General features: G+C 48.9%; 1 protein-coding gene across 1 annotated transcript in view; it reads left to right on the top strand.

Moving 5' to 3' along the window:
- DNAH17 (dynein axonemal heavy chain 17) overlaps positions 1-25,413 on the top strand; it is a 150,931-nt gene that overhangs the window by 45,375 nt on the left and 80,143 nt on the right. The window contains exons 25-34 of the mRNA XM_077973073.1: positions 1,468-1,620; positions 11,497-11,745; positions 16,326-16,448; positions 19,018-19,365; positions 19,461-19,552; positions 19,980-20,106; positions 21,485-21,637; positions 23,888-24,013; positions 24,309-24,416; positions 25,146-25,277. Of these exons, the coding sequence (XP_077829199.1) occupies positions 1,468-1,620; positions 11,497-11,745; positions 16,326-16,448; positions 19,018-19,365; positions 19,461-19,552; positions 19,980-20,106; positions 21,485-21,637; positions 23,888-24,013; positions 24,309-24,416; positions 25,146-25,277 (1,611 nt within the window). The remainder of the gene's footprint in view (positions 1-1,467; positions 1,621-11,496; positions 11,746-16,325; positions 16,449-19,017; positions 19,366-19,460; positions 19,553-19,979; positions 20,107-21,484; positions 21,638-23,887; positions 24,014-24,308; positions 24,417-25,145; positions 25,278-25,413) is intronic.

Genomic DNA, 25,413 nt, shown 5'->3' with positions numbered 1-25,413 from the left:
CTCAAGGGTGAGATTGGCGGGTAAGGCTGGGAACCCCACTGCTTTCTTTACTCAAGTTGTTATTCTTTCAAGTCCAGAAACGTGGCCTCCGTGGGACTGACCTTGGGGCCATGCACAAGTGCTCTTATGTGTATGCATGCGCATATGTGTGCAAGCACATGCGTGGGTATGTGAGTGAACATGCAAACCCAGCAGCTTCCAGACCATGGGGTGTCCCCTCTGTGTCTCGCTGCTCAGAGCGTGGCTCCAGGCCTCCACAGCTGAGGCCTCTTAACACCTTGTGTGACCCACAGTCCCTTAGCCTGGCTCCGCCCCCTAATCCCCACTCTGTTCACATTCAGCAGCTTCCTGTCTCCTGGGCTTAACGCTCACCTGCCATCACTCCCTGCCTGCTGCCTCTCCTGACCCACCACATCTGGCAGCAGCCACGCGTCACTCATGTTCCCATTCTGTTCCCACTGTCCGAGTTCATGATCACATCCAGTGCAAATTCACACAGCCCTGGACCTGGCAGCCCGCTCAAGCTCAGGCCCAAAAGGCTCTTGTGGGCAGGAGCGTGTGGGGGTGCTCAGGGCCCAGGGAGGCCTCTTGAGGCCCAGTAGGGCCCTCGTCAGTGCCTCTTTGCTCCCAGTACGGTGCCCAGGTCCTGCTGGGCCAGCCCTGCCTGCACCTCCGCCTCACAGGCTCTAGCACATGTGAACCCCAGGGTCCTCAGGGTCGCCCCACTCTTCCCCTCCCTGAGCTTCAGCTCTTTGGCCTCCAGCTCCGATCCGACCCTCCCTCATGGCTGTTTCCTCATGTCACGTTCCTCAAGCAACAATGGAGATGCAGCCATTCTCTCCCTAGGGCCCCGGGCTGGGTTTTCTGGAAAGATTTGGGGTGAGGGGTACCCCGTGCCCATCCAAGGGGAGCTGTGGAGCTCCAGCTGCTGACCAGGGCAGGTGGTCCCTGCGTGTCCATGTGTGCACACACTCCGAGCCCACCTTTGCCACAGCCTGCCCATTACGTGTCCGTGCAAACATACCCACTAACACCAGGTGCCAACTCTTAGTCGCAGGATTTGTAAGGACACTGGGGATTTTTCCTCTTTGCTTCTCTCAATTATCTCATTTCAAAGCATTACTTAAATCATTTTTAATAAAATAAAAATATATGAAAGTGGAAGAAATGCTGGGAAATCAGGAACTCTCAGGAGGAAATGAGGCATTTGTACCATGCCCATTGGGAGTCAGTCCCCACGCTGGAATGGGTAGAGCTCACCCGCCCTCTCCTGCAGGCAGGACCCAGGAGGCGTTGGGGGATGGAGGGCTCTGTCCTCCCTCCAGGTGGGACACCATTGTATTGACACCTCCTCCCAGAAGGTTTATCAGGGAGGGCACACTGGAGAGATGAGCAGAACATCGGGGCGTGGGGTGGGGCGCCGCTGAGGGTAGGCAGCCCTACTGACAGCCCCCTCCCCTCCCCTAGCAACAAAAGAGCATCTCGGCCATGGAAGGCATCATGGAGGCGCTGTCCAAGTCCGGGGGCCTGTTCGAGGTCACCGTCCCCGACTACAAGCAGCTCAAGGCCTGCCACCGGGAGGTCCGCCTGCTGAAGGAGCTCTGGGACATGATTGTCGTGGTGAGCACAGCGCACGCTGTGTGGGTGGGGCCCGGGGTTCGGCTCGGAGCTGCCCCGGGCAACAAGAGGGCAGGCTCCGGGTGCCCTTTGGTTGTAAGAATGTGACCACAAGGTTTCTAGTGTTGGGTGGAGGCACCCGAAGGGCCCTGAGATCACGAGGCGGGGTCCCTCTGCTAAAGCAGATATGTTCACCTCTCTCTGTACGTGGGTGGGGGCTCGCCTTCGACTGCCCCCTCTCTCTTTTTGCCTCCCTTCATCTTTTTCCTCTTCCTCTTCGTCCTCCTCTCATTCTCTCTCACATCTCACCTCTTTTAAAGGAATTGTTTTAAGTAAGGAAAACCACTCAGTCTGTTCAAGATGCTCTAACAAAATCCCATAAACTGAGTGGCTCATAAACCGCAGACATTTTGTTCCTCACCGGTCTGGAGGCTGGGAAGTCCACGATCGAGGCAGATGTAATGCCTGGGGAGGACCCACTTTGTGGCTCATAGACGGCACCTCTCACTGCATCCTCACGTGGTGGAAGTGGGACGGGCCGGGGGTGAGAAATCTCTCCAGGCGGGGGTGAGAAATCTCTCCAGGGTCCCTTTTATAAGAGCACGAATCAGGCCGGATATGGTGGCTCATGCCTGTAATCCCAGCACTTTGGGAGGCCAAGGCAGGTGGATCACCCGAGGTCAGAAGTTTGAGACCAGCCTGGCCAACATGATGAAACCCTCTCTCTATGAAAAATACGAAAATTAACTGGGCATGGTGGCGTGCACCTATAATCCCAGCTTCTCAGGAAGCTGAGGTAGAAGAATTACTTGAACCTGGGAGGCAGAGGTTGCAGTGAGCCAGGATCGCACCACTGCACTCCAACCTGGGCACAGAGTAAGACTCTATCTCAAAAAATAAACACATGAATAAGAGCACGAATTGCATTCCTGAGGGCCACGCCCCCATGACCTCATCACCTCCCAAAGGCCCTGCCTCCTAATATCACCTGTGAGGTAAGGATTTCAACACAGGAATTTAGGGGGGAATATTCAGACCATCAGAGGCTCAATCTATGAGAAAGATTTTGTGGTTTCATTTGTATTTCCTACTGACTAATGATGCCAGCATATTTTCTTTTTTAAAAAGTATTTTTATTTATTTATTTTTGAGACAAGGTCCTGCTCTGTTGCCCAGGGTGGGGTGCAGTGGCACGATCTCGGCTGACTGCAACCTCTGCCTCCTGGGCTCGAGCAATCCTCCTGCCTCAGCCTCACAAGTAACTGGGACTACAGGATTGCACCACTACGCCTAGCTAATTTTTGCACTTCTTTGTAGAGATGGAACCTCGCTGTGTTGGCCAGGCTGGTCTCGAACTTCTGGGCTCAAGCGATCCATCCGTCTCAGCCTTTCAGAGTGCTGGTATTACAGGTGTCACCCGCCAGTATCTTCTCATGGGCTTCTTTGACATCCATATATCCTCCTTGGTGAACTGCATATTCATGTCTTTTGTCCATTTTCTAGTTGACGTGTTTTTTTTTTTCTAATTGACTTTAAGTTTTTTTTTAAATCCAGTTATTTATATAAAGTCCCTTGTGAAAACAAAACACAATAAAAACAAACTGAAAAGGAGCGACATGGTAAAATTGAAAAAGGAGGCTGGGTGCCATGGCTCACGCCTGTAATCCCAGCACTTCAGGAGGCCAAGGCAGGTGGATCACCTGAAGCCAGGAGTTCAAGACCAGCCTGGCCAACATGGTGAAACCCTGTCTCTACAAAAATACAAAAATTAGTTGGGCGTGGTGGCAGGCACCTGTGATCCCAGCTATTTAGGAGGTGAAGGTTGCAGTGAGCCAAGATCGCACCGTTATACTCCAGCCTGGGGAACAGAGTGAGACTGTCTCAAATAAATAGGTAAGAAAAAGGAGGCTGGGTGTAGTGGCTCATGCCTATAATCCCAGCACTTTGGGAGGCTGAGGCAGGTGGATCACTTGAGTTTAGGAGTTCAAGACCAGCCTGGGCAACATAGCAAGACCCCTGTCTCTACTAAAAATACAAAAAATGAGCTGGGCATAGTGGGTGTGCACTTGTGATCCCAGCTACTCAGGAGGCTGAGGTGGGAGGATCACTTGAGCCCAGGAGGTGGAGGCTGCAGTGTGCTGCGATGGTGCCACTGCGCTCCCACCTGGGCCATGGAGTGAGACTCTATCTCAAAAAAAAGAAAAGGGAAAGAAAGGAAGAATTTAATGCTTTTGCTCAGTGTCTTCCTCAGTCTCCTCTTCACCAAAAGAGCTTCTAGCTTTTCCACCACTTTTTCAGCATTGTTGTTTTTGCCCGGTCCTTTTTGTCTCTCTTTGATATCTTTTTTACATTCTTTGAACTTTGGAATTTCTGTGCATGCTCAGCATTCAGGAAGCTGCTGGGCGTGACTTAGGGGCTGGCAAATCTTCAGGGTCTTGTCCATCTTCAGGGTCTTGTCCCTCCTCGTGAGGCCCCTTTCTCCTTGTGCTTCAGGAGCTTGATGTTGCCAGTGCCTCCACCCTTCCATTCCAGGATATTGTTCCCTGAAACAAATCAGAAGAGTTTCACCCACATTTTAAAAAGTCCCTCTTCCTCTTCCTCTAGCATTTTAATTTCTTGCTCAGGAATAGAAGCTATTGGCTCAAACTGAGGGTCCTGGTTGGACTTGTCTCTACTCTCAGTGGAGGTGTCGTGGTTCTCATGAGTGGCCTCGGTAGCCACCATGGTGGCCGTGGCTCGGCTCAGCTGGGCTGGGTTCTCCACAGCCACTGGGAGCTCCTTCCCTCTGCAGCCAGCACCTCCCTCCCGCCCAGCAACCAAAACTGAGTTTTTTACTGTTAAATTTTGAGAGTTCTTCATATGTTCCAGAAACTAGCAATTTGTCAGGTTGTGGTTTGCAAGTAATTTCTCCTAGTCTGTAACTTGTCTTTTCGTTCTCTTAACAAGGTGTTTCTCTGAGCAAGAGTTTTTGTATCATTTTGTTTTTTTTGAGGCGGAGTCTCACTCTGTCACCCAGGCTGGAGTACAGTGGCACGATCTCAGGGATTCTCCTGCCTCAGCCTCCCGAGCAGCTGGGATTACAGGCGCCCGCCACCACGCCTGGCTCATTTTTGTATTTTTAATAGAGATGGGGTTTTGTCATGTTGACCAGGCTGGTCTCAAACTCCTGAGCTCAGGCAATCCACCCGCCTTGGCCTCCTAAAGTGCTAGGATTACAGGCGTGAACCACCATGCCCGGCCAGTGTTAGTATAATCTTTAATTAAATCAAGTTTTTAATATGAAACTTGGATATAATCCATTTTATCAATTTTTCCTTTCATAGATTATGAACTCTTTTCCTAGATCCTACAGATTTTCTCCTATGCTTTTATAGTTTTCTGTTTGTCTATGAGCCATTTTGAGTTAATTTTTGTATAAGGAGTGAGGTTTATTGAGTTAAGCTTCATTTATTATTTTTGTTTGTTTGTTTATGGATGTCTAATTGCTCCAGCACCATTTGTAGACAAGTCAGTCCCTCCATTAAAAAACTTTTTTTTTTTTTTTAAATGGAGTCTCACTCTTATCACCCAGGCTGGAGCACTGTGGTGTGACCTCAGCTCACTGCAACCTCTTACCTCCCAGGTTCAAGTGATTCTCCTGCCTCAGCCTCCTGAGTAGCTGGGTTTACAGGCACCCACCACTACGCCCGACTAATTTTTGTATTTTTAGTAGAGATGAAGTTTTCATGTTGGCAAGGCTGGCCTTGAACTCCTGACCTCAAGCGATCCACCTGCCTCGGCCTCACAAACTGCTGGGATTACAGGCGTGAGCCATGGCACCTGGCCCCGCTCCATTTAATTTATTTTGTATCTTTGTCAGAAGTCAGTCGGGCACCTTAGTGGGCTGCTGTTGATGGGTTCTGTGCTCTGTTCCATTGGTCTTTGTGTCTATCCCTCCACGACACTGCACAGTCTTGATTACTAGAGCAATCTAGTAAGGTTTGTTATACAGAGTGATTTCTCCCACTTTATCCTTTTTTGTCAAAATTGGTTTGCTCTTCTAGGACTTGTACTTTTCCATATGAATTTTAGAATAAGCTTGGTATGCTTATAAAAAAGTAAAACCTTATTGGGGTTTTTATAGGAATTGCGTTAAAACTATTAATCAGTTTGGGGAGAACTGACATGTTGACTCTCTCAGTCCCTTCTTTGATTTCTTTAGTCAGCATTTTGTGATTTCATTTTGTAATAGCGTTTAAGATCCTATACGTATTTTGCTACATTTATACCTCGTGTGTCTTTCCTTTTCTTTTTAGAAGTGATTGTATTAATAAGTGGCATTGTGTCTTAAATTTTGGTTTCCACGTTTGTTTGGGTATGTACAAATGTGAATAATTTTTGTGTGTTTGTTTTTATCTTGTGACCTTGCTACACTCACTTACTAGTTCTTGGATGGCTTTTTTAGACTCCTTAGGGATTTTGTACATAGACAATAATGTCATCTGCAAATAGGAACAGTTTTATTTTTCCTTTCTATTCTGTATGTCTTTTATTTCTTTTTCTTGCCTTATTGCGGTGGCCTGAACTTCCAGTACTCTGTTGAATAAGAATGGTGAGTTCACACATCCTTGCATTGTTCCCAATCTAAGAAGAAAACCACTTTGCCATTATGTATATTAGCTGTAAGTTTTCAAGCTGAGGAAATTCTATTCCTTCTGTTTAGACTATTCATCATGAATGGGTGTTAGATCTTGTCAATTTTTTGTGTGTCTCCTGATATGATTGATTTTTGTTTAGTCTACTAAGATAGCGGATTAATATTGACGTTATTTTCTTGAAACAGAGCTTCGTTCTATCGCCCAGGCCTGGAGTGCAGTGGCGTGATCTTGGCTCACTGCAGCCTCTGCTTCCCAGGTTCAAGTGATTTTCCCGCCTCAGCCGCCTGAGTAGCTGGGATTACAGGTGCCCACCACCACACCCAGCTATTTTTTTTGTATTTTTTAGTAGAGACAGGGTTTCACCATGTTCTTCAGGCTGATCTTGAACTCCTGACCTCAGGTGATCCACCTGCCTCAGCCTCCCAAAGTGTTGGGGTTACAGGCGTGAGCCACCGCGCCCGGTCATTTACATGAGATTTTTAGTCACAAATTCAATTTCTTTAATGGCCATATAGGCTTGCTCATGTTGGTCTGTTTCAAATTTGTGAAAATCTTGGTAGAGAATTTTGGTAGCTTGTGGTTTCTGAGGAATTCGTTTATTTCTTCTAAATTGTTTAATTCAAGCATGAAGTTGTTTGTACTAGTTCCATATCATCCTCTAAATGGTTGCAAGCTTGGCAGTGGTATTTTCTATTTCATTCCTAGTATTGGTGATTTGTGTCTTCACTCTTTCCATCTTTGTTGGTCTTAGTAGAAGTTTATAAACTTTATTGATTTTTCAAAGAACCAGATTTTTGTTTAATTTTTGTGTTGTTTTATTTTAAATTTCATTGGTTTCTGATCTTTATTATTTTGTTCCTTCCTTTGCTTTGGGTTTATTTTGCTCATTTTCTAGTTTATTGAGGTGGAAACTTAGATTATTGATTTGAGACCTTTTCTCTTTTCTAAAGGAAACACTTTGTGCTATCAAATTTCCCTCTCTACATTAGCTGTGTCCCACATACTTTGATACTACATTCAGTTCTCTGTGTTTTTTTTTTTTTTTCTTTTGAGGCTTCCTCTTTGACCCATGGATGATTTAGAAGTGTATTTTAAATTTCTAAGTGTTTAGAGATTTTCCTGTTGCCTTTCTATTATTGATTTCTAGTTTGATTCCATTATGGTCAAAGAATACACTGTATATAACTTTCATTATTTTAAATGTATTAAGCTTTATTTTATGGATCAGGGTATAGTCTGTCTGGGTGAATGTCCCACGGGCCCTTGAACAGAATGTGTGTTCGGCTTTTGTTGGGCAGAGTGTTTTATACGTGTCAATCAGATCCTGTTGGTTGGTTGTATTGTTCTGTCCTTTTATAGTCTTGCTAAGTTTCTGTCTAGCAATTCCATAAACTGCTGAGAGTGGGGTGTTGAAATCTCTCCAACTGTAATTATGGATGTGTTTGTTTCTCTTTTGAGCTCGATCAGTTTTTGCTTTGTGTATTTCGAGGCTCTGTTGCTTGGTGTGTACAGATTTGAGATTATTGTCTTCCTACAGGTTGACTCTTTTTCCCATTATATAATGGTCTTTTCGTCTCTAGGAATGTTCTTTGCTCTAAAGTTGGCTTTATCTGATACTAGTATCGCTACTTCTATTTTTTTCCTATTGTTTTTGACTAGTGTTCATCCTGATCTTTTTCCATTTTTCAATTTTCAAGCTACCTGTATTTTTGTATTTGAAGTGAGTTTCTTATATATAGCATATGGTTGGGTCATGTGTTTTCATCCACTCTGCCAGTCTCTGGCTTTTAATTGATGTATTTAGACCATTTTGCATTTAAGATCATTATTGTCATGTTAGAGCCTATGTCTGCCATTTTGTTTTCTGTTTGTTCCCTTTGTTTCTTGGTCCTTTGACTCTTTTAACATTTTTAGGATCCATCCTGATTTATTTAGAGTGATTCTGAACATAGCACTTTATATAGTTTTCTTAGTGGTTGTTTGACAGTCACTGATATCAGCATTTTGTCACTTTTGAGTGTAGAAATCTTACTTCCATTTAGATCTCTTTGCCCTCACCTCTGCCCCTCTTAACCGTAACATAACTGTCTTAAGTATTTCCTCAATATACGAGCAATCTTCCATGGTCTTGTTTGTTGTGATATGTCCAAGGTTTTTCAGTTGTAAGAGGGAGAAGCCAGAAGTAACAAGGCTGCTCCGTCTTGGCAGAACTGAAAGAACTAACAACTTTTTAAAGAATGCAAGCAGGCTTTTTGTTTGGGTCAGATGCTAAGACAGCCCTGAGGAAATTGGGATTTGGGTAGGTTGTGGAGGGGTGATATTCAGGGAGAAGAAGAGGCAATTCGGGAGCCTGGGAATTTGCCAAACAAGAGCAGTCTGGATCATGTCTCTGTGGGCTGCTCTGTGGCCTCCTAGGCAGCAGAAAGATAAGGACAGGCCAGGTCTCCGTGTGTGAAGGGAGACTGGACTCCAAGCATGGAGCCTCTTTTTCCCAAGTATTTCTTCTTTTGTGTGTGTGCAGATGTTGGTTTCTGCCATTCTGTCTCCTCTTTGCTCATCTGTTTTCAAAAATAGTTGAACTCTTTCCTCTTTTACTTTTTTGAATGAACTTTTGTCAAATCCAGCTTGGTGTGGTGGCTCACACCTGTAATCCCAGCACTTTGGGAGGCCACGGTGGGCGGATCACTTGAGGCCGGGAGTTTGAGACCAGCCTGGCCAACATGGTGAAACCCCACCTCTACTAAAAATATAACAATTAGCTGGGTTTGGTGACATGTGCTTGTAGTCCCAGCTACTGGGGAGGTTGAGGCAGGAGGATCACTTGAACCCAGGAGGTGGAGGCTGCAGTGAGCTGAGATCACATCACTGTACTCCAGCCTGGGAGACAGAGTGAGTGAGACTCTGTCTCAAAAACAAAAGAATCATTTGTCAAATCTTCCTCCCCTCCAAAAGGAAGCTATTATGACTTTAAATGGAATTGAATTAACTCATTTGAAGGAAATTAATCTCTTGGCAGTATTCCATTTTCTCATACAAGAGTATGCTCTGTCTCTTTTATTTAATTTTTAAATTACATTATAGTAAATGTCTTCATGCTGACCATACTGAGTCAAAATATTTCTTACACAGGGGGAAAAACATATTTGGAGTCACAGGCTTTTTTACAGCCAGGCCTTAAGAGAAGGTACAAATTGAAGGCCTCTTGATACTTTTTCAACAATTAACTGAATTTGAGTCTCTTTTTTTTTATTTTATTTTATTTTTTTTTGAGGCAAAGTCTCTCTGTGGCCCAGAATGGAGTGCAGTGACGTGATGTCCACTCGCTGCAACCTCTGCCTCCCGAGTTCAAGTGATTCTCCTGCCTCAGCCTCCCCAGTAGCTGGGATTACAGGCGCCTACCATCACACCCGGCTAATTTTTGTATTTTTTTTAGTAGAGATGGGATTTCACCATGTTGGTCAGGCTAGTCTCGAACTCCTGACCTCAGGTGATTCTCCTGCCTCAGCCTCCCAAAGTGCTAGGATTGCAGGCGTGAGCCACCGCGCCCGGCTTCAAGTTTCTTTTATGTGATTGGCATTACAGAACATAGTGGCATCTGAGAGAATGGGATATACACTTTCCCACGACAAAAAATTGTTTGCGTAGATGGGAGAATAAAATCCACGTTTCCCAGGAGATGACAGCATTTGAAGTCAGGATAATTCAAGAAAAACTCTCCAAAACACACTAGCCAAGACATTTTATGATAATAGGATGCAGGCTAATCTTGAACCTGCCAGAAAAAGCCATCGACTCCTATGTAGATTAAGGTTTCAGATCGTCGTATCTTCAAGGCAAATGTCTTGTAAACACTCTCAGTTTTTACTTTCTCGAGCACAGATGTTTCTCAAGCCCAGATCTTCCCCACTGTAAGTGCCCATGTCAACAATCTCTCATTCCCTCAATGACTAGCAGTTTCCAGCTTCACAGCCATTTTCATGTTTATACTGTTGGTTAGGTTATTCCTGGGTAGTTTGTATGTTTTGTTTCATATTGTTGTGAATGAAGTGTCTTCTGTTTTGTTTTTTTTTTTTTTTGAGGCGGAGTCTCGCTCTGTCGCCCAGGCTAGAGTGCAGTGGCGCGATCTTGGCTTACTGCAAGTTCCGCCTCCCGGGTTCATGCCATTCTCCTGCCTCAGCCTCCCGAGTAGCTGGGATTATAGGCACCCACCACCACACCTGGCTAATTTTTTTTTTTTTTTAATTTTATTTTTAGTAGAGACGGGGTTTCACTGTGTTAGCCAGGATGGTCTTGATCTCCTGACCTTGTGATCCGCCTGCCTCGGTCTGCCAAAGTGCTGGGATTACAGGCGTGAGCCACCGCGCCCGGCCCTGTTATATTCTTATCAGTGGAAGCTGGGTTACTGTGCAGTAACAGCCCCACAAATCTCTGTGTACTGAACAAAAGTGTATTTCTCATTCATGCAAAGTGCATACTGTAGTTCCAAGCAGTTGTTCCCTGGGAAGTTACCTGTCAAGGACTGGTTGCACAGTGCAGGCTGTGGATCAGCAATGCCCCTTCGTGATTGCCAAGGCAGGCAAGGGGAACACTAGGCTGGGTATTGTCAGGCATCACTCACCTTTTATGGGCCAAGACAAGCTACATGGACAAGCTACAAGACAAAGAAAACTGGGTCCTGGCCAGCAACAGCAGGGCCCTGACACAGGCTTTTGCTAAAATGCCTTTTAACTGCTTTTATTTTTATTTATTTATTTTTGAGACAGAGTCTCACTCTGTCACCCAGGCTGAAGTGCAGTGTCGTGATCTCAGCTCACTGCAACCCTCGTCTCCCAGGATCGAGTGATTCTCCTGTCTCAGCCTCCCAAGTATCTGGGATTACAGGCGTGCACCACCACACCTGGCTAATTTTTGTATTTTTAGTACAGACGGGATTTCACCATGTTGGTCAGGCTGGTCTTGAACTCCTGACCTCAGGTGATCTGCTCACCTCGGCCTCCCAAAGTGCTGGGATTATAGACATGAGCCACCATGCCCAGCCAACTGTTAACTTTTAAATCTTACCTTTTATGATGCCACCGTTGTTTTTTCTTGTATCCAGTCACTTTAATGATCTCTGGTATTCGTTCTAAATATTCCTCATTGGGCTTTGCTCCCTGAGAATAAGTGCAGAGAGGTAAGAGGGTTGCATTCCTGAGTCCTCCTTGACAAGAGTGAAAGCAGAAACGGGGTGTTTTTGTTTCAGGTAAATACCAGCATTGAGGACTGGAAGACCACCAAGTGGAAAGATATCAACGTTGAGCAGATGGACATAGATTGTAAGAAGTTTGCCAAAGATGTGAGGTCTTTGGACAAGGAGATGAAAACCTGGGATGCCTTCGTGGGGCTCGACAACACCGTGAAGAACATGATCACATCCCTGCGTGCCGTGAGCGAGCTGCAGAACCCTGCCATTCGGGAACGCCACTGGCAGCAGCTCATGCAGGCCACCCAGGTACCACGCGCCATGGTGGGCGGAGGGGACCGCCCCTGGTGGCCAGCCCTGCTGCAGGATGAGCTGTCCTGAGCTGCCTAGCCAAGGTGTTCGGGGCCCGATGGTGGTAAAGCCAGTGTGGGCAGGGCTGGCTTCGTGCATAAGTGACCTGTGCAGTCACACAGGGCTCCATGTTGGTTGGGGGTGGAGGGGCAGGCTCCGTTTACCATCTCAACTTCACCATCTCAAAATTCTTAGTAATTTCCTTTTTTTTTTTTTTTTTTGAGACAGTCTCGCTCTGTCGCCAGGCTGGAGTGCAGTGGCACGATCTCAGCTCACTGCAACCTCCGCCTCCCGGGTTCACGCAATTCTTCTGCCTCAGCTTCCCGAGTAGCTGGGACTACAGGTGCCCGCCACCACACCTGGCTAATTTTTTTTTGTATTTTTAGTAGAGACGGGGTTTCACCATATTGGCCAGGCTGGTCTGGAACTCCTGACCTCGTGATTCGCCCGCCTCGGCCTCCCAGAGTGCTGGGATTACAGGCGTGAGCCACTGCACCTGGCCAGTTCTTAGTAATTTTCCAACAGGAGCTCCTGCATTTTCATTTTGCACTGGGCCCTGCAAAGTAAGTAGGCAGTTCTGGTTGTAGGCTGCATGTTCATAAGACTTGGGGAGTTTGGGGCAAATGAACAGCTTCACTGGGGTCCTCATGACCCCAGAAACTCAGAGTCTTAGCACCCGAATCTTTCCCGGAATATCCCGCAGTGGCAGGCACTGGCCTTGACCCCTCCAGAAGGCAACAGGAACACTCCCCACTCTCAGCAAACACTGAACAAAACCACTTTAAGCAGCTACTCTGCAGAGGCCCCACCTAGCTGCAAAGGACACAGAGGGAAAGGAGACGTGGCCTCTGCTCTCAAGGAAGCAAAGAAATAATAGTACTGGCAATTGCGGGGAGGGGGAATTTATTTTTCCTCCATCCATCTTAGGTTCCCTGGCTGGGGCCCCTGTAAATTAGACTGATGAGAGACAGATTAATTAGAGGAAAGCCGGGCACGGTGGCTCACACCTGTAATCCCAGCATTTTGGGAGGCCGAGGCGGGTGGCTCACCTGAGGCCAGGAGTTTGAGACCAGCCTGGCCAACATGGCAAAACCCCATCCCTACTAAAAATACAAAAATCAACCGAGCGTGGTAGCACACACCTGTAATCCCAGCTACTTGAATGGCTGAGGCAGGAGAATCGCTTGAACCTGGGAGGCGGAGGTTGCAGTGAGCCGAGATCATGCCACTGCACTCTAGCCTGGGTGACAGAGCAAAATTCCATCTCAAAAAAAACAAAATGGGAAAAGACCAGGAAAGACAAAGGGGATTATCTACAGAATGTAGATTTCCCCTGCAAGAGACAACTTTGCAGGACCATTTCAAACTATGTCAAAGGAATATATTTTAGGGTAAAATACTGCGATTTCTTTCAGGGCCTGCTATCTGTCATGTGATGTATCATGTTGCGACAAACATTCTGTTTGGTCAGTCTTAGGATCGATGTGTGGATGTTCATGCCGGTCATCTGTGCCTGAATTGCAAAGGGAGGGGGGTATAATGAGGCCTGTCTTCCAACCCGCTTCCCATCATGGCCTGAACTCCTTTTTCAGGTTTACTTTGGAATGCCCCTAGCAGAGACAGGGTTTCATTCAATTTGTTTGGGGGCTTAGGATTTTATTTTTGTTTTACAGCAGGATGAGGTGAGGTGAGCTTCAGCAAGCTGCGTTGTGTAGATTCCTCCCGTTCCTCTGGGCTGATAAGGGGCTAAAGCTGTCTCCATCAGTTAACTTTTTTTTTTTTTTTTTTTGGAGATAGAGTCTCACTCTGTCGCCCGGGCTGGAGTGCAGTGGCACAATCTCGGCTCACTGCAACCTCCACCTCCCAGGTTCAAGTGATTCTCCTGATTCGGCCTCCTGAGTAGCTGGGATTATAGGCACATACCACCATGCCTGGCTGATTTTTTTTTTTTTTTTTTTTTTTTTTTTGAGACAGAGTCTTGCTCTGTCGCCCAGGCTGGAGTGCAGTGGCTGGATCTCAGCTCACTGCAAGCTCCGTCTCCCGGGTTCACGCCATTCTCCTGCCTCAGCCTCCGGAGTAGCTGGGACTACAGGCGCCACCACCTTGCCCGGCTAGTTTTTGTATTTTTTTTTTTTTTAGTAGAGATGGGGTTTCACCGTGTTAGCCAGGATGGTCTCGATCACCTGACCTCGTGATCCGCCCGTCTCGGCCTCCCAAAGTGCTGGGATTACAGGCTTGAGCCACCGCGCCCGGCCTTTTTTGTATTTTTAGTAGAGGCAGGGTTTCACCTTGGCCAAGCTGGTCTCAAACTCCTGACCTCAGGTGATCCACCTGCCCCGGCCTCCCAAAGTGCTGGGATTACAGGTGTGAGCCACCGCGCCCGGCCTCCATTGATTAACTTCTATCGTTCTTGGTAGACGGGTGGTGGGACTCCTTGGCAAATTTATTTCCTGCTTGTAGGCAAATAGGGGGAGGGCAGAGAGCTTCCCTTGTATCTGCTTCTTCTCAACTGCCTTCAGCTCAAAATAACCCTTAAGCCAAAGTGGTGTATTTTGGTGGCAAATTCTGCCAACCTTCGTGATCAGGTTTGAATGCCAAGCACAGGAGATACTCAGTGATGATCCCGAGACCTAGAGGAGGGCGCCACCTTCAAGGGGTGGGAAGGGAAGGAAAAGCTCTGAGTGAATGTGAAGTTTGGCTTGGGCCTTGGGAGTGAGAACTGTGAAGACAAGCAGAAAGGCTGGGAAGGGGCTCGGCATGAAAGAATGCAAGAACAACGGAGAGAACGTACCCCAAGGACCAAGGGCAGTGTGGCCCAAAGCCTGCGCAGCGGGAAGGCTTAACCCACGGCTTCCCAAGAGATCCCTACCCATGCAGGAAGTAGGAGAATGGGGCCAAATTGTTCCCTCCATCTCTCATTAGGTCCCGGCCAGCCCAGGAGGGCGCCCACCTAGGAGGAGCATTAGACGCTCCTGCTCCACCCCCACCACACTGTCCAGGGCCCTTCTGCTGCTCCCTAGGCCTAAGGAGGGAAAAGCAAACCCAGTTATGCAGGCCACCCTGAGGGCACAGGGGGCACCCGCTTGCTCCCCAGGGATTTCTATGTCCAGGTGTCTGGGAGCCAGTCCCTGGGGGTGCCTCTTGTGTGTTGAGACAAAAGATTTCCCAGATGCCTGGCAACAGGCTCATGTGCCCCATCCAGGTGCCCTGGGAGAGACGCTTGAGCGGTGATAAACCAGCTAAATATCTCCATGAAAGGAGCTGGGCACAGCTGAGGTCTTGGTGAGCCTCGGGCGGATATGTCCCCAAATGTGATTAGAGATGCGAGGTTCTGTCATTGGTTAAAATTCCACGGTGGGCTCAGAATCGATGCTCAGAAACATCTGACTATGTGACACCAAGAAGAATATTAGACAAGGGATGTGGAAGCGATTTGGGAAGTGGTGGCACTTGGCAAGCACCTGGTATGTTGGTACTAGAGTAACAGCACCTGTGATTCGGCCACCGCCACAGAGTGCTTTGCCTATTAGGAACGCGGCAGCTGCCAGAGGTGGTGGATTCGCTTCCTGGGGCTGCCATGACAAAGGACCACAAACTGGGAGGCTTCAAACAGACCTAGCCGGGGGTGCGGTGGCTCACGCCTGTAATCCCAGCACTTTGGGAGGCTGAGGCAGGTGGATCACTTGAGTTCAGGAGTTTGAGACCAGCCTGTCCAACTTGGTGAAACCGCATCTCTATTAAAAATACAAAAATTAGCTGGGTGTGGTGGTACATACCTCTAGTCCCAGCTACTTGGGAGGCTGAGGCAAAAGAATCGCTTGAACCAGGGAGGGGAAGATTCCAATGAGCCGAGATCACGCCACTGCACTCCAGCCCGGGTGACAGAGCAAGACTCCGACTCAAAAAAAAAAAAAAAAAAAAAGCAGACCTGTGTTATGTGTTCCGTCACAGTGCTGGAGGCCAGGACTCTAAAATCAGGGTGTCAGCAGGCTGCACTCCCTCTAAAGGCTCTGGGGGAGGGTCCTTCCTGCCTCCTCCAGCTTCTGGGAACTCCAGGCATTCCTTGGCCTGTGGCTGCATCATGTCCGTCTCTGCCTCAGTCTCCACAAGGCCCTGTTTCCTGTGTGACTCAGATCTCCCTCTCCTTCCTGTCATGAGGACACTTGGCCCTGGATTTATGTCTCACTGGAAAAGCCAGGATGAACTCACCTCAAGATCCTTAGTATCTGCAAAGACCCTATTTCCAAATAAGGTGACATGTGAAGGTTCTGAGTAGACGTGAATTTTGAGGGGGCCACAATTCTGCCCAGTGCGGGTGGGTTCTGCTATTATGCGGTTTTACAGGGAAGGAAGGTGAGGCTTGGAGAAGTCACCTCCTTAAGTCCCAGAGCTGAAAATGGCAGTGTAGAGCTCGCCTCCCTCCTTCTAGCAGCCCGGGATCACGCCCTGGCGGCGGCTCTCCGTGAAGGATGGTGACGTCCGCCCACTTCAGAGTCCAAATGACATGACATGAATCATGCCTGGTTTTTTTCCCTTAGGTGAAATTTAAAATGTCAGAAGAGACAACCCTGGCAGATTTACTGCAGCTGAACCTCCACAATTACGAGGATGAGGTCCGCAACATCGTGGACAAGGCCGTGAAAGAGTCCGGCATGGAAAAGGTAGGCGGTGCTGGCAGCATTGTCTGTGCCACGTGGGATCAGCCTGAAACTGCCTCTGTACTGAGAGCACCCAGAGAGATCTCGTTCATATGGGTCCCGCAGCCCCATGGCACTCAAGGGAAGTCTGGGGGGCCTTTCTTACCCAACCCATGACAAATCAAAAAATACTTCTGGAATCGATTTATTATTTTTCATTGTTTTTGAGACAGAATGTCTCTCTGTTGCCCAGGCTGGAGTGCAGTGGGACGATCTTGGCTCACCACAACCTCCACCTCCCGAATTCAAGCAATTTCTCCCGCCTCAGCCTCCCAAGTAGCTGGGACTACAGGCGTGCGCCACCATGCCCAGCTAATTTTCATACTTTTAGTAGAGACGGGGTTTCACCATGTTGGCCAGGCTGGTCTCGAGTTCCTGACCTCAACTGACCCGCTCACCTTGGCCTCCCAAAGTGCTGGGATTACAGGCGTGAGCCACCGTGCCAGCCTACTTCTGGAATTTTTCTTAGGAAACCCAATTCCTGGCTATAACTCTGCCCGCCCCATACACGCAATAGTTTGGGACATTTTGTAAACAACCAGAATTCTCATTTCCTTTGCCTCCAGCATCCTCGCCTGTGGTCCTGTCTGACTCCTCCACGGACGTCAGTTCTTTCCTCTGACTCTGAGCTGAGGGGAGGGTTGGGGACGGGTGGGGGATGGCCCCCAGCTCGTACCTGAACTTGTAATGTGCCACTGGCTACCAGCAGTTCCAGTATCCAGGAAAACTCCTTTTGCGGTTCAAATCTCTCTCCTCAGCCTGTTTTGTGAGTTTGAATTGTCACATTTTGGCTTGCTTAAAAAACAAAACAAAACAAAACAAAAACCTTTATTAGGTATAATTCACATACCATACAATTCACCTGTTTAAAGTGTACAATGGTTTTTAGCAGAGGTACAAGTGTGTAATCAGCACATACTAAACAGCAGAGGGTGGGGGCTCATGCCTATAATCCCAGCACTTTGGGAGATAGGAGGATCGCTCGAGTCCAGGAATTCAAGACAAGGCCAGCCTGGGCAACAGAGGCAGACCCCATCTCTACAAAAAAATAAACTTAAAAAAATTAGCTGGGGACCGGGCGTGATGGCTCATGCTTGTAATTCCAACACTTTGGGAGGCCAAGGTGGGCGGGTCACAAGGTCAGGAGATTGAGACCAGCCTGGCCAACATGGTGAAACCCTGTCTCTACTAAAAATACAAAAATTAGCCAGGCATGGTGGCGCATGACTGTAATCCCAACGCTTTGGGAGGCTGAGGCAGGAGAATCGCTTGAACCTGGGAGGTGGAAGCTGTAGTGAGCCAAGATTGTGCCACTGCACTCCAGCCTGGGTGACAAAGTGAGACTCCATCTCAAAAAAAAAAAAAATCAGCAGCACACATGGTGACACACCTGTAGTCCCAGCTACTTGGGAGGCTGAAGTGGGAGGATTACTTGAGCCCAGGAGATGGAGGCTGCAGTGAGCTGTGATCACGCTGCTGCGCTCCAGCCTGGGCTGGACCCTGTCCCTAAAAAAAATTATAATTTTTTAAAAAGTAAAAATAAAAAATAGAATTAACAAACTTTAGAATATTTTCATCACCTCAGAAAGAAACCCACATCCTTTAGCCATCATCCCCTACCCCTTTCTTCTCACATGTCCCCATCTCCAGCTCTAGGCAACCACTAATCCACTTTCCCCCTGTATAGATCCCCCTCTTCCACACTTTCGTAGGAACGGCATCATAGGTAGAGGAGGCAGCACTTTCACTCTATGCTTTTAGAGTTTTTCCCAGCTGGGTCTGAGAATTCCATTGACGTAAGACAGATCAAGAGGAGAAAAGTATGCAAATTATTTAATCCAAGTTTTCTGTTTTACGGGAGGAAAGGAAGACTTCCTGACTCTAACGCAGTTAGCGGTGAACACTTTAAGTACTGAGTTGCGGAAAGAGGAAGTTGTAGAAAAGTAATCTGTGTGAGAGGCTGGAAGGTGAGAGCTATTCTAACAAGTTCTGAGCGGACAGGATTCTTTCCGCCTCGACTTCCCATCCTCGTGATGAGAATGATCGTTTCATTCTGGTATCAGAAGAGCATCGTTCACCTGGGAATTGCATCTCCTGCTTCCCAGGAACAGCATGAGGCTCAGAGAGAGATTCCTGCGTCTGCTGCCCTTCAAGTGCCTCTGACTCGAAATCGTCAATTGCAGGATGGCATATTTTGGGGTGGCACATTCTGAACTCCTTCACATGTGCTATGTGATCTGTGCATGTGGCTTCTTTCAGCCTAAGGTCTTCAGGTTTATCCGCGTTGTGGCAGGTGTCTGTACCTCATTCCTTTAGTGGCTTATGTTCCATTGTGTGGACAGACATCACATTCATCCGTCATCGGGGTACGAAGGTTCGGGTTGGATCTGCCTTTGGCTCCTGTGAATACGTTGGTTTGAGTCTTTTTGCTTTCTGATCATGAAGCTTCAGTCTACGTCCTGGGAACTCTGGGTCCTGCTTGAGCTTTGCAGGCCAAATGCTCAGTGACCTTATTTTTCTCTTCCCCCAAAAGGTGCTGAAAGCCCTGGACAGTACCTGGAGCATGATGGAATTTGAGCACGAGCCGCACCCGCGGACGGGCACCATGATGCTCAAGTCCAACGAGGTGCTGGTGGAGACGCTGGAGGACAACCAGGTACAGCTGCAGAACCTGATGACGTCCAAGTACCTGGCCCACTTCCTGAAGGAGGTGACGAGCTGGCAGCAGAAGCTGTCCATGGCGGACTCCGTCATCTCCATCTGGTTTGAGGTCCAGCGAACCTGGAGCCACCTGGAGAGCATCTTCATTGGCTCCGAAGACATCCGCGCCCAGCTCCCGGAGGACTCCCAGCGCTTTGATGACATCGACCAGGAGTTCAAGGTGAGCCCAGCCCGGTGGCTCCCACGCATTTCAGAAATGACCGTGTTGGACAAAACGGGGTCCCTAATGCCTTGGCGATCCCCTTCTCTTCCCAGGCCTTGATGGAAGATGCAGTAAAAACACCCAACGTGGTGGAAGCTACCAGCAAACCCGGCCTCTACGATAAACTGGAGGCCCTGAAGAAGAGGTGGGGCTCACACCTGTCCAGACCAGGGGAGTCAGTGGTGCTGATTCCCTGAGTCTTAAGTCTGAGGGAACCTAAGTCTTGTGCAGCCCGCCAGTCAGCACAGGGCAAAACCACGGGTCCTGGGTTAATCTATTCCCTTTCCCTGGGGAGCATGCGCTCCACGGCCTCATCCTGCCACACAGTGCCTTGGCCTTGAAGGAAGCAGTGACCCAGAGAATAAATGAGGCTCCCTCCTGCCTAGGAGTGCCCACAAGGTCAGGGGTTGGCAAATAAATGAGAGCCTCTGGTAGAAGGTTCTGAATTAAACCGGGCCTGTGAACAGCAATCCAGGCATCCCCAGGATGACCGGTTCCCTGCACCGATAGGGTGGGCGGCAGACATCCCTACAGAGTGGGGTCACCGGCCTCCTCTCCTTCCTTCTTCCCAGCTTGGCCATGTGTGAAAAAGCTTTGTCAGAGTATTTAGAGACGAAGAGACTGGCTTTCCCCAGGTTCTATTTTGTCTCCTCGGCTGACCTCCTGGACATTCTCTCCAATGGCAATGACCCTGTGGAGGTAGGCGGGGCCCCCTGCATTCTGGAGTTTAAGCCAACATCATGGCAGACCCCAGGTGGGCACCTCTACCTGAACTGCCCTAGGATGGGGTAACAGTGTCCCTGGACACGCTCTATCATCTCCAGGAGGCCCTCTGCACCAGAAACTCTCCTGGGGTCCCCAGTCATGGCAGAAACGTGGCGGGACTCATCTCACATCCTGCTCTGCACTTGGCCTGGCTTTGGAGAAGTTAATTTGCCTCTCTGCACCTCATTTTCCCCTCCTAGAAAATGGGTCATATGCCAGAGGCCTAGTAAGACACTGTTTCCGAAAGGCACACCTCTCATTGGGTCATCCTCCAATCAGCTAGTAAATCTCAGGGTCCCAAGAGCAAGGAACAGGTGCCTCCTTGAGGCTCTTCTAAAAGAGAAAAGAGGTCGGGCTCAGTGGCTCACACCTGTAATCCCAGCACTTTGGGAGGCCCAGGCAGGCAGATCACCGGAGGTCGGGAGTTTGAGACCAGCCTGGTCAACATGGTGAAACCCCATTTCTACTAAAAATACAAAAAATAACCAGGCATGGTGGCACGCACCTGTAATCCCAGCTACTCAGGAGGCTGCGGCATGAGAATTGCTTGAGCCTGAGAGGCAGAGGTTGCAGTGAACCAAGATCACTCCACTGCACTCCAGCCTGGGTGACAGAGCGAGAATCTGTCTCAAAAACAAAAACAAAAAATATTAGGTGAAGGGAAAGTGCCTATATTTTATTTTGACCATAAGGTTAGAGGATACACAAGAAGAAGGGATATGCAAGAATAGACTGAGTGTGTGGCTTGGAACCTGGGACAGAACCTTCTCAAAAAGAAGAAATCTTTTTTGAGATGGAGTTTTGTTCTTGTTGCCCAGGCTGGAGTGCAAAGGCTCACCACAACCTCCACCTCCCAGGTTCAAGTGATTCTCCTGCCTCAACCTCCCAAGTAGCTGGGATGATAGGCATGCGCCACCACGCCCAACTAATTTTGTATTTTTAGTAGAGATGGGGTTTCTCCATGTTGGTCAGGCTGGTCTCAAACTCCTGACCTCACGTGATCCACCTGCCTCGGCCTCACAAAGTGCTGGGGTTACAGGTGTGAGCCACCATGCCCAGCCGAAAAGAAGTCTTCCAGAATGGATATTTGGCTTAGAAGGACTGCGGTTCCTGGCCTGGTTTCTGTGTCCTGACTCAGAGCAATCTTCGCTGGTTCCTTTTGTTGAGTTAGCCATGTTTAGTTAACGTTGATCAAAGACGGGGCGTATATTCCAAAAAGAACAATGCCTAAGACCACCCACGGAAAGCCTGAGCCATGCACGTGCCTTTCAAATCCCCCGTTGCGTAATTCCGGCTTTTCCCCTCCACCCAGGTGAGCCGCCACCTGTCCAAACTTTTCGATAGCCTGTGTAAACTAAAGTTCCAGCTCGATGCCAATGACAAACCTCTCAAGGTGGGCCTGGGAATGTACAGCAAGGAGGACGAGTACATGGATTTTGATCAGGACTGTGACCTCTCGGGGCAGGTGAGTGTGTGGGCATGCCGCACAGGGAACCCAGGACAAGGGCGCAGCTGTGTCTGGGGCACATGCCCTCAGACGGCGACGTCCGAAGAACCACCACCCTGTGCAGCTGCCAGCCCGCCCCTGCTCCTCTCCTCTGCCTCTCTAGAAAACCCTTAAGGGACTGACCTCTTTATAGACTTTCTAGCACAGCCTTACCCGTATAGCACGAGTGTATCCTTAGGGAGAAAGGGGAGGGGAAAGGACGGGAGAAAAGCCCTGTTCAGGAGACTGAGGCAGGAGAATCGCTTGAACCCGAGAGGCAGAGGTTGCAGTGAGCCAAGATCATGCTACTGCACTCCAGCCTGGGTGATAGAGTGAGACTCCGTCTCAAAAAAAAAAAAAAAAATCCCTGTTAATGTCATTGAATCCTTTTTATCACCTGCCAAAGGGACTGCTTTGAAGGGGGCTGCACATCTCTGAACCACCAGTTCCCAACGCCTGTCCGAAATAATCGGCTGCGCTGCCCACCGCTCAGAGTGGTCCCCGCAGCCTCTTCCTTCCCCAGCAAGCATGTCCCCCGGCTCAGGGTGGGCTCCTTCTGCCGTCAGAAAACTTCCGGCCTGCCCCCTCCCCCGTCTCATTACCCAGTTATTGATCAAGCAATAGAAACCATTTTAACATCAGCCTGAGGAAAATACAAGGCAGAGGTAAATCAGCTGTAGGAAAAAAAAAAATCTCGACTTGAGAAAACCTGAGGTTCAAAGAGCTGAACACGGCACATACGTGGCCTGCTCTACATGGATGGGGTGGGTGGGGCAGTGACAGTGTCTGTCCAGATTCGCTTCCTGGGCTTACCCCTTACAAACAGAACTGCAGACCACAGTGAGGCCCGCCTGCACCGTGCTTACAGCTAACAGGAAAAATCTGGCCGGGCACGGTGGCTCACGCCTGTAATCCCAGCACTTTGGGAGGTCGAGGTGGGCAGATCATCTGAGGTCAGGAGTTCAAGACAAGCCTGGCCAACATGGCGAAACGGTCTCTACTAAAAATACAAAAATTAACCAGGTGTGGTGTCACACACCTGTAGTCCCAGCTACTCGGGAAGCTGAGGCATAAGAATCATTTGAATCTGGGAGACAGAGGTTGCAGTGAGCCGAGATCACGCCACTACACTCCAGTCTGGGTAATAGAGCGAGACTTAGTCTCCAAAAAATTCGTCTCCAAAAAAAGAATCTACCTTCATATCCCCTTGAGGGTTTTTTTCTCCCAGTAGCAGTTACTTGTGGGTATGTTTTTTGTTTATTTGTTTGTTTGTTTGTTTTTGAGACAGAGTGTCACTCTTATCACTCAGGCTGGAGTGCAGTGGCACAATCTTGGCTCACTGCAACCTCCACTTCTCAGGTTCAAGTGATTCTCCTGTCTAAGCCTCCAGAGTAGCTAGGATTACAGGCGCCTGCCATCATACCCGGCTAATTTTTGTATTTTTAGTAGAGACGAGGTTTCACCATGTTGGCCAGGCTGGTTTTGAACTCCTGACCTCAGATGATCCACCCGCCTCAGTCTCCCAAAGTGCTGGGATTACAGACGTGAGCCACTGCGCCCAGCCCCCAGCCACATTTTTAAAGTGAGTCTTTGACTAGCCGGGTGTGGTGGTGCACACCTGTAGTCCCAGCTGCTTGAGAGGCTGAGGTGGAGGCATCACTTGAGCCCACAAGTGGAGGCTACAGTGAGCTGTGACTGCACCACTGCACGGCAGCCCGGGGCAGCAGAGCGAGACCCTATCTCAATTTAAAAACAAAAGGTGTGGCCGGGCATGGTGGCTCAAGCCTGTAATCCCAGCACTTTGGGAGGCCAAGGTGGGCGGATCATGAGGTCAGGAGATCAAGACTATCCTGGCTAACACAGTGAAACCCATCTCTACTAAAAATACCAAAAAAAAAAATCATCCGGGTGTGGTGACGGGCGCCTGTAATCCCAGCTACTCAGGAGGCTGAGACAGGAGAATGGTGTGAACCTGGGAGGTGGAGCTTGCAATGAGCCAAGATCGTGCCACTGCACTCTAGCCTGGGTGACAGAGCAAGACTCCGTCTTAAAAAAAAAAAAAAAAAAAAAAAAAAAGGTGTGTCACTGTTACGGCTCTGTAAAATCCTTGACACGTCTGCCCCTGGGATGAAGACGATGACAAACGTTTTTCTTTACAACAAAGCAAATTATTGGAACTAGAGGCAAGCACACATGGCTGTATTTGGTCACTGTGGTTCCTGTCCCCAGGTGGAAGTGTGGCTGAATCGAGTGCTGGACCGAATGTGCTCCACCCTCCGGCACGAAATCCCAGAGGCCGTGGTGACCTACGAAGAGAAGCCGAGGGAGCAGTGGATCCTGGACTATTCGGCCCAGGTTTGAGGCGGGCGGGGGCTCAGCAGTGCCTCGTGGCTGAGATAACCGGCCCAGGTCTGAGGCGGGCGGGGGCTCAGCAGTGCCTCGTGGCTGAGATAACCGGCCCAGGTCTGAGGCGGGCGGGGGCTCGGCCGTGCCTCGTGGCTGGGATAAGGGGCAAGTTTCTCTGCATTCATGGGCTCCCCTGTGAACTGTGGTCCCCTGGAAAACCGTCTAAGCTTTCAGCAGGAACTTCTGTGTTAGCGGGAGCTAGTGATCGCTCACTGCATGGGCAATGGGGGGCATCTACTTTCAGGTGGCCCTGACTTGCACCCAGATCTGGTGGACGACGGAGGTGGGCCTGGCATTTGCCAGGCTGGAGGAAGGCTATGAAAACGCTATCAAAGATTATAACAAAAAACAGGTGCGTTACTAGCGTTTAGTTAGTTACGTTTTTAAAACTTGTTTAAAAAGCAGGTGCACGGCTCCATGTGCCCGTCTGAAACCTGCCAGGTGAGTACCAGCAGCACCTTCTTGTCAGAGGCTGAGCCCCACGAAACCGCCATTTCCACAGGCCAAATAATAGCCACGCACTGCAGCCCTAGGCACCTCTCCCCACGGGTAACAGACACCTTCAGAAATATGTACTTTGATTTCTCACCTGAAAATCATCAAATGCTACTGCGAGTCTTTAAAAAAAAAAAAAAAAAAATTCCTTGATTAGAAATACAGAAACTAAAGATCATCTTTAAAAGGAGAATTTACCTGTAATTCCACAACCCAAGCATGACACTGTCAACATTCCCTTATGCAACCTGCTACACTATGTGTGTATAATTGATTTATATGAAAAAATATACAGACTCGCTGGATGGTGTTAAAGTCAGCTGTTTTTGCTTCTTATCCACTCTCTTTCATGGCCTTGAATTTCCTTCTACTACGTCCGTGCTAGCGGCTCCAAGGTGTCCCATCAGGGCCACATCACAGTGAAACCAGTGCCTGGCTGGGGCCTACCGAGGGCGCTCCCTGTTTTTCCTTACTGTAAACAAGACCATGGCAGTGTTCCCTATGCAGCTGCGGGCACCCAGCCACAAGACCCCCCAGTGCACATAGGCATCCGTGGCATCTCAGTGAAAGCACCTGTCCCCCGCAGATTAGCCAGCTGAATGCACTCATCACGCTGCTCATTGGGAACCTCAACGCTGGCGACAGGATGAAGATCATGACCATCTGCACCATCGATGTGCACGCGCGGGACGTGGTGGCCAAAATGATCGTGGCCAAGGCACGAGTGCCCCGTCCCAGGGACCTGGGGAAGGGAAAGGGGACACTGGGTTCAGGGCAGTGCATTCAGGGACTCCAGACCCTGCGACTTCCTCTTGCTGGGGCACTGACTCTGTTGCTGGCTGCGGCTGCCTCCT

Source organism: Macaca mulatta, chromosome 16 (assembly GCF_049350105.2).
Source record: "Macaca mulatta isolate MMU2019108-1 chromosome 16, T2T-MMU8v2.0, whole genome shotgun sequence".
Classification (NCBI taxonomy): Eukaryota; Metazoa; Chordata; class Mammalia; order Primates; family Cercopithecidae; genus Macaca; species Macaca mulatta.
This window is presented reverse-complemented; position numbering and strand designations above follow the sequence as displayed.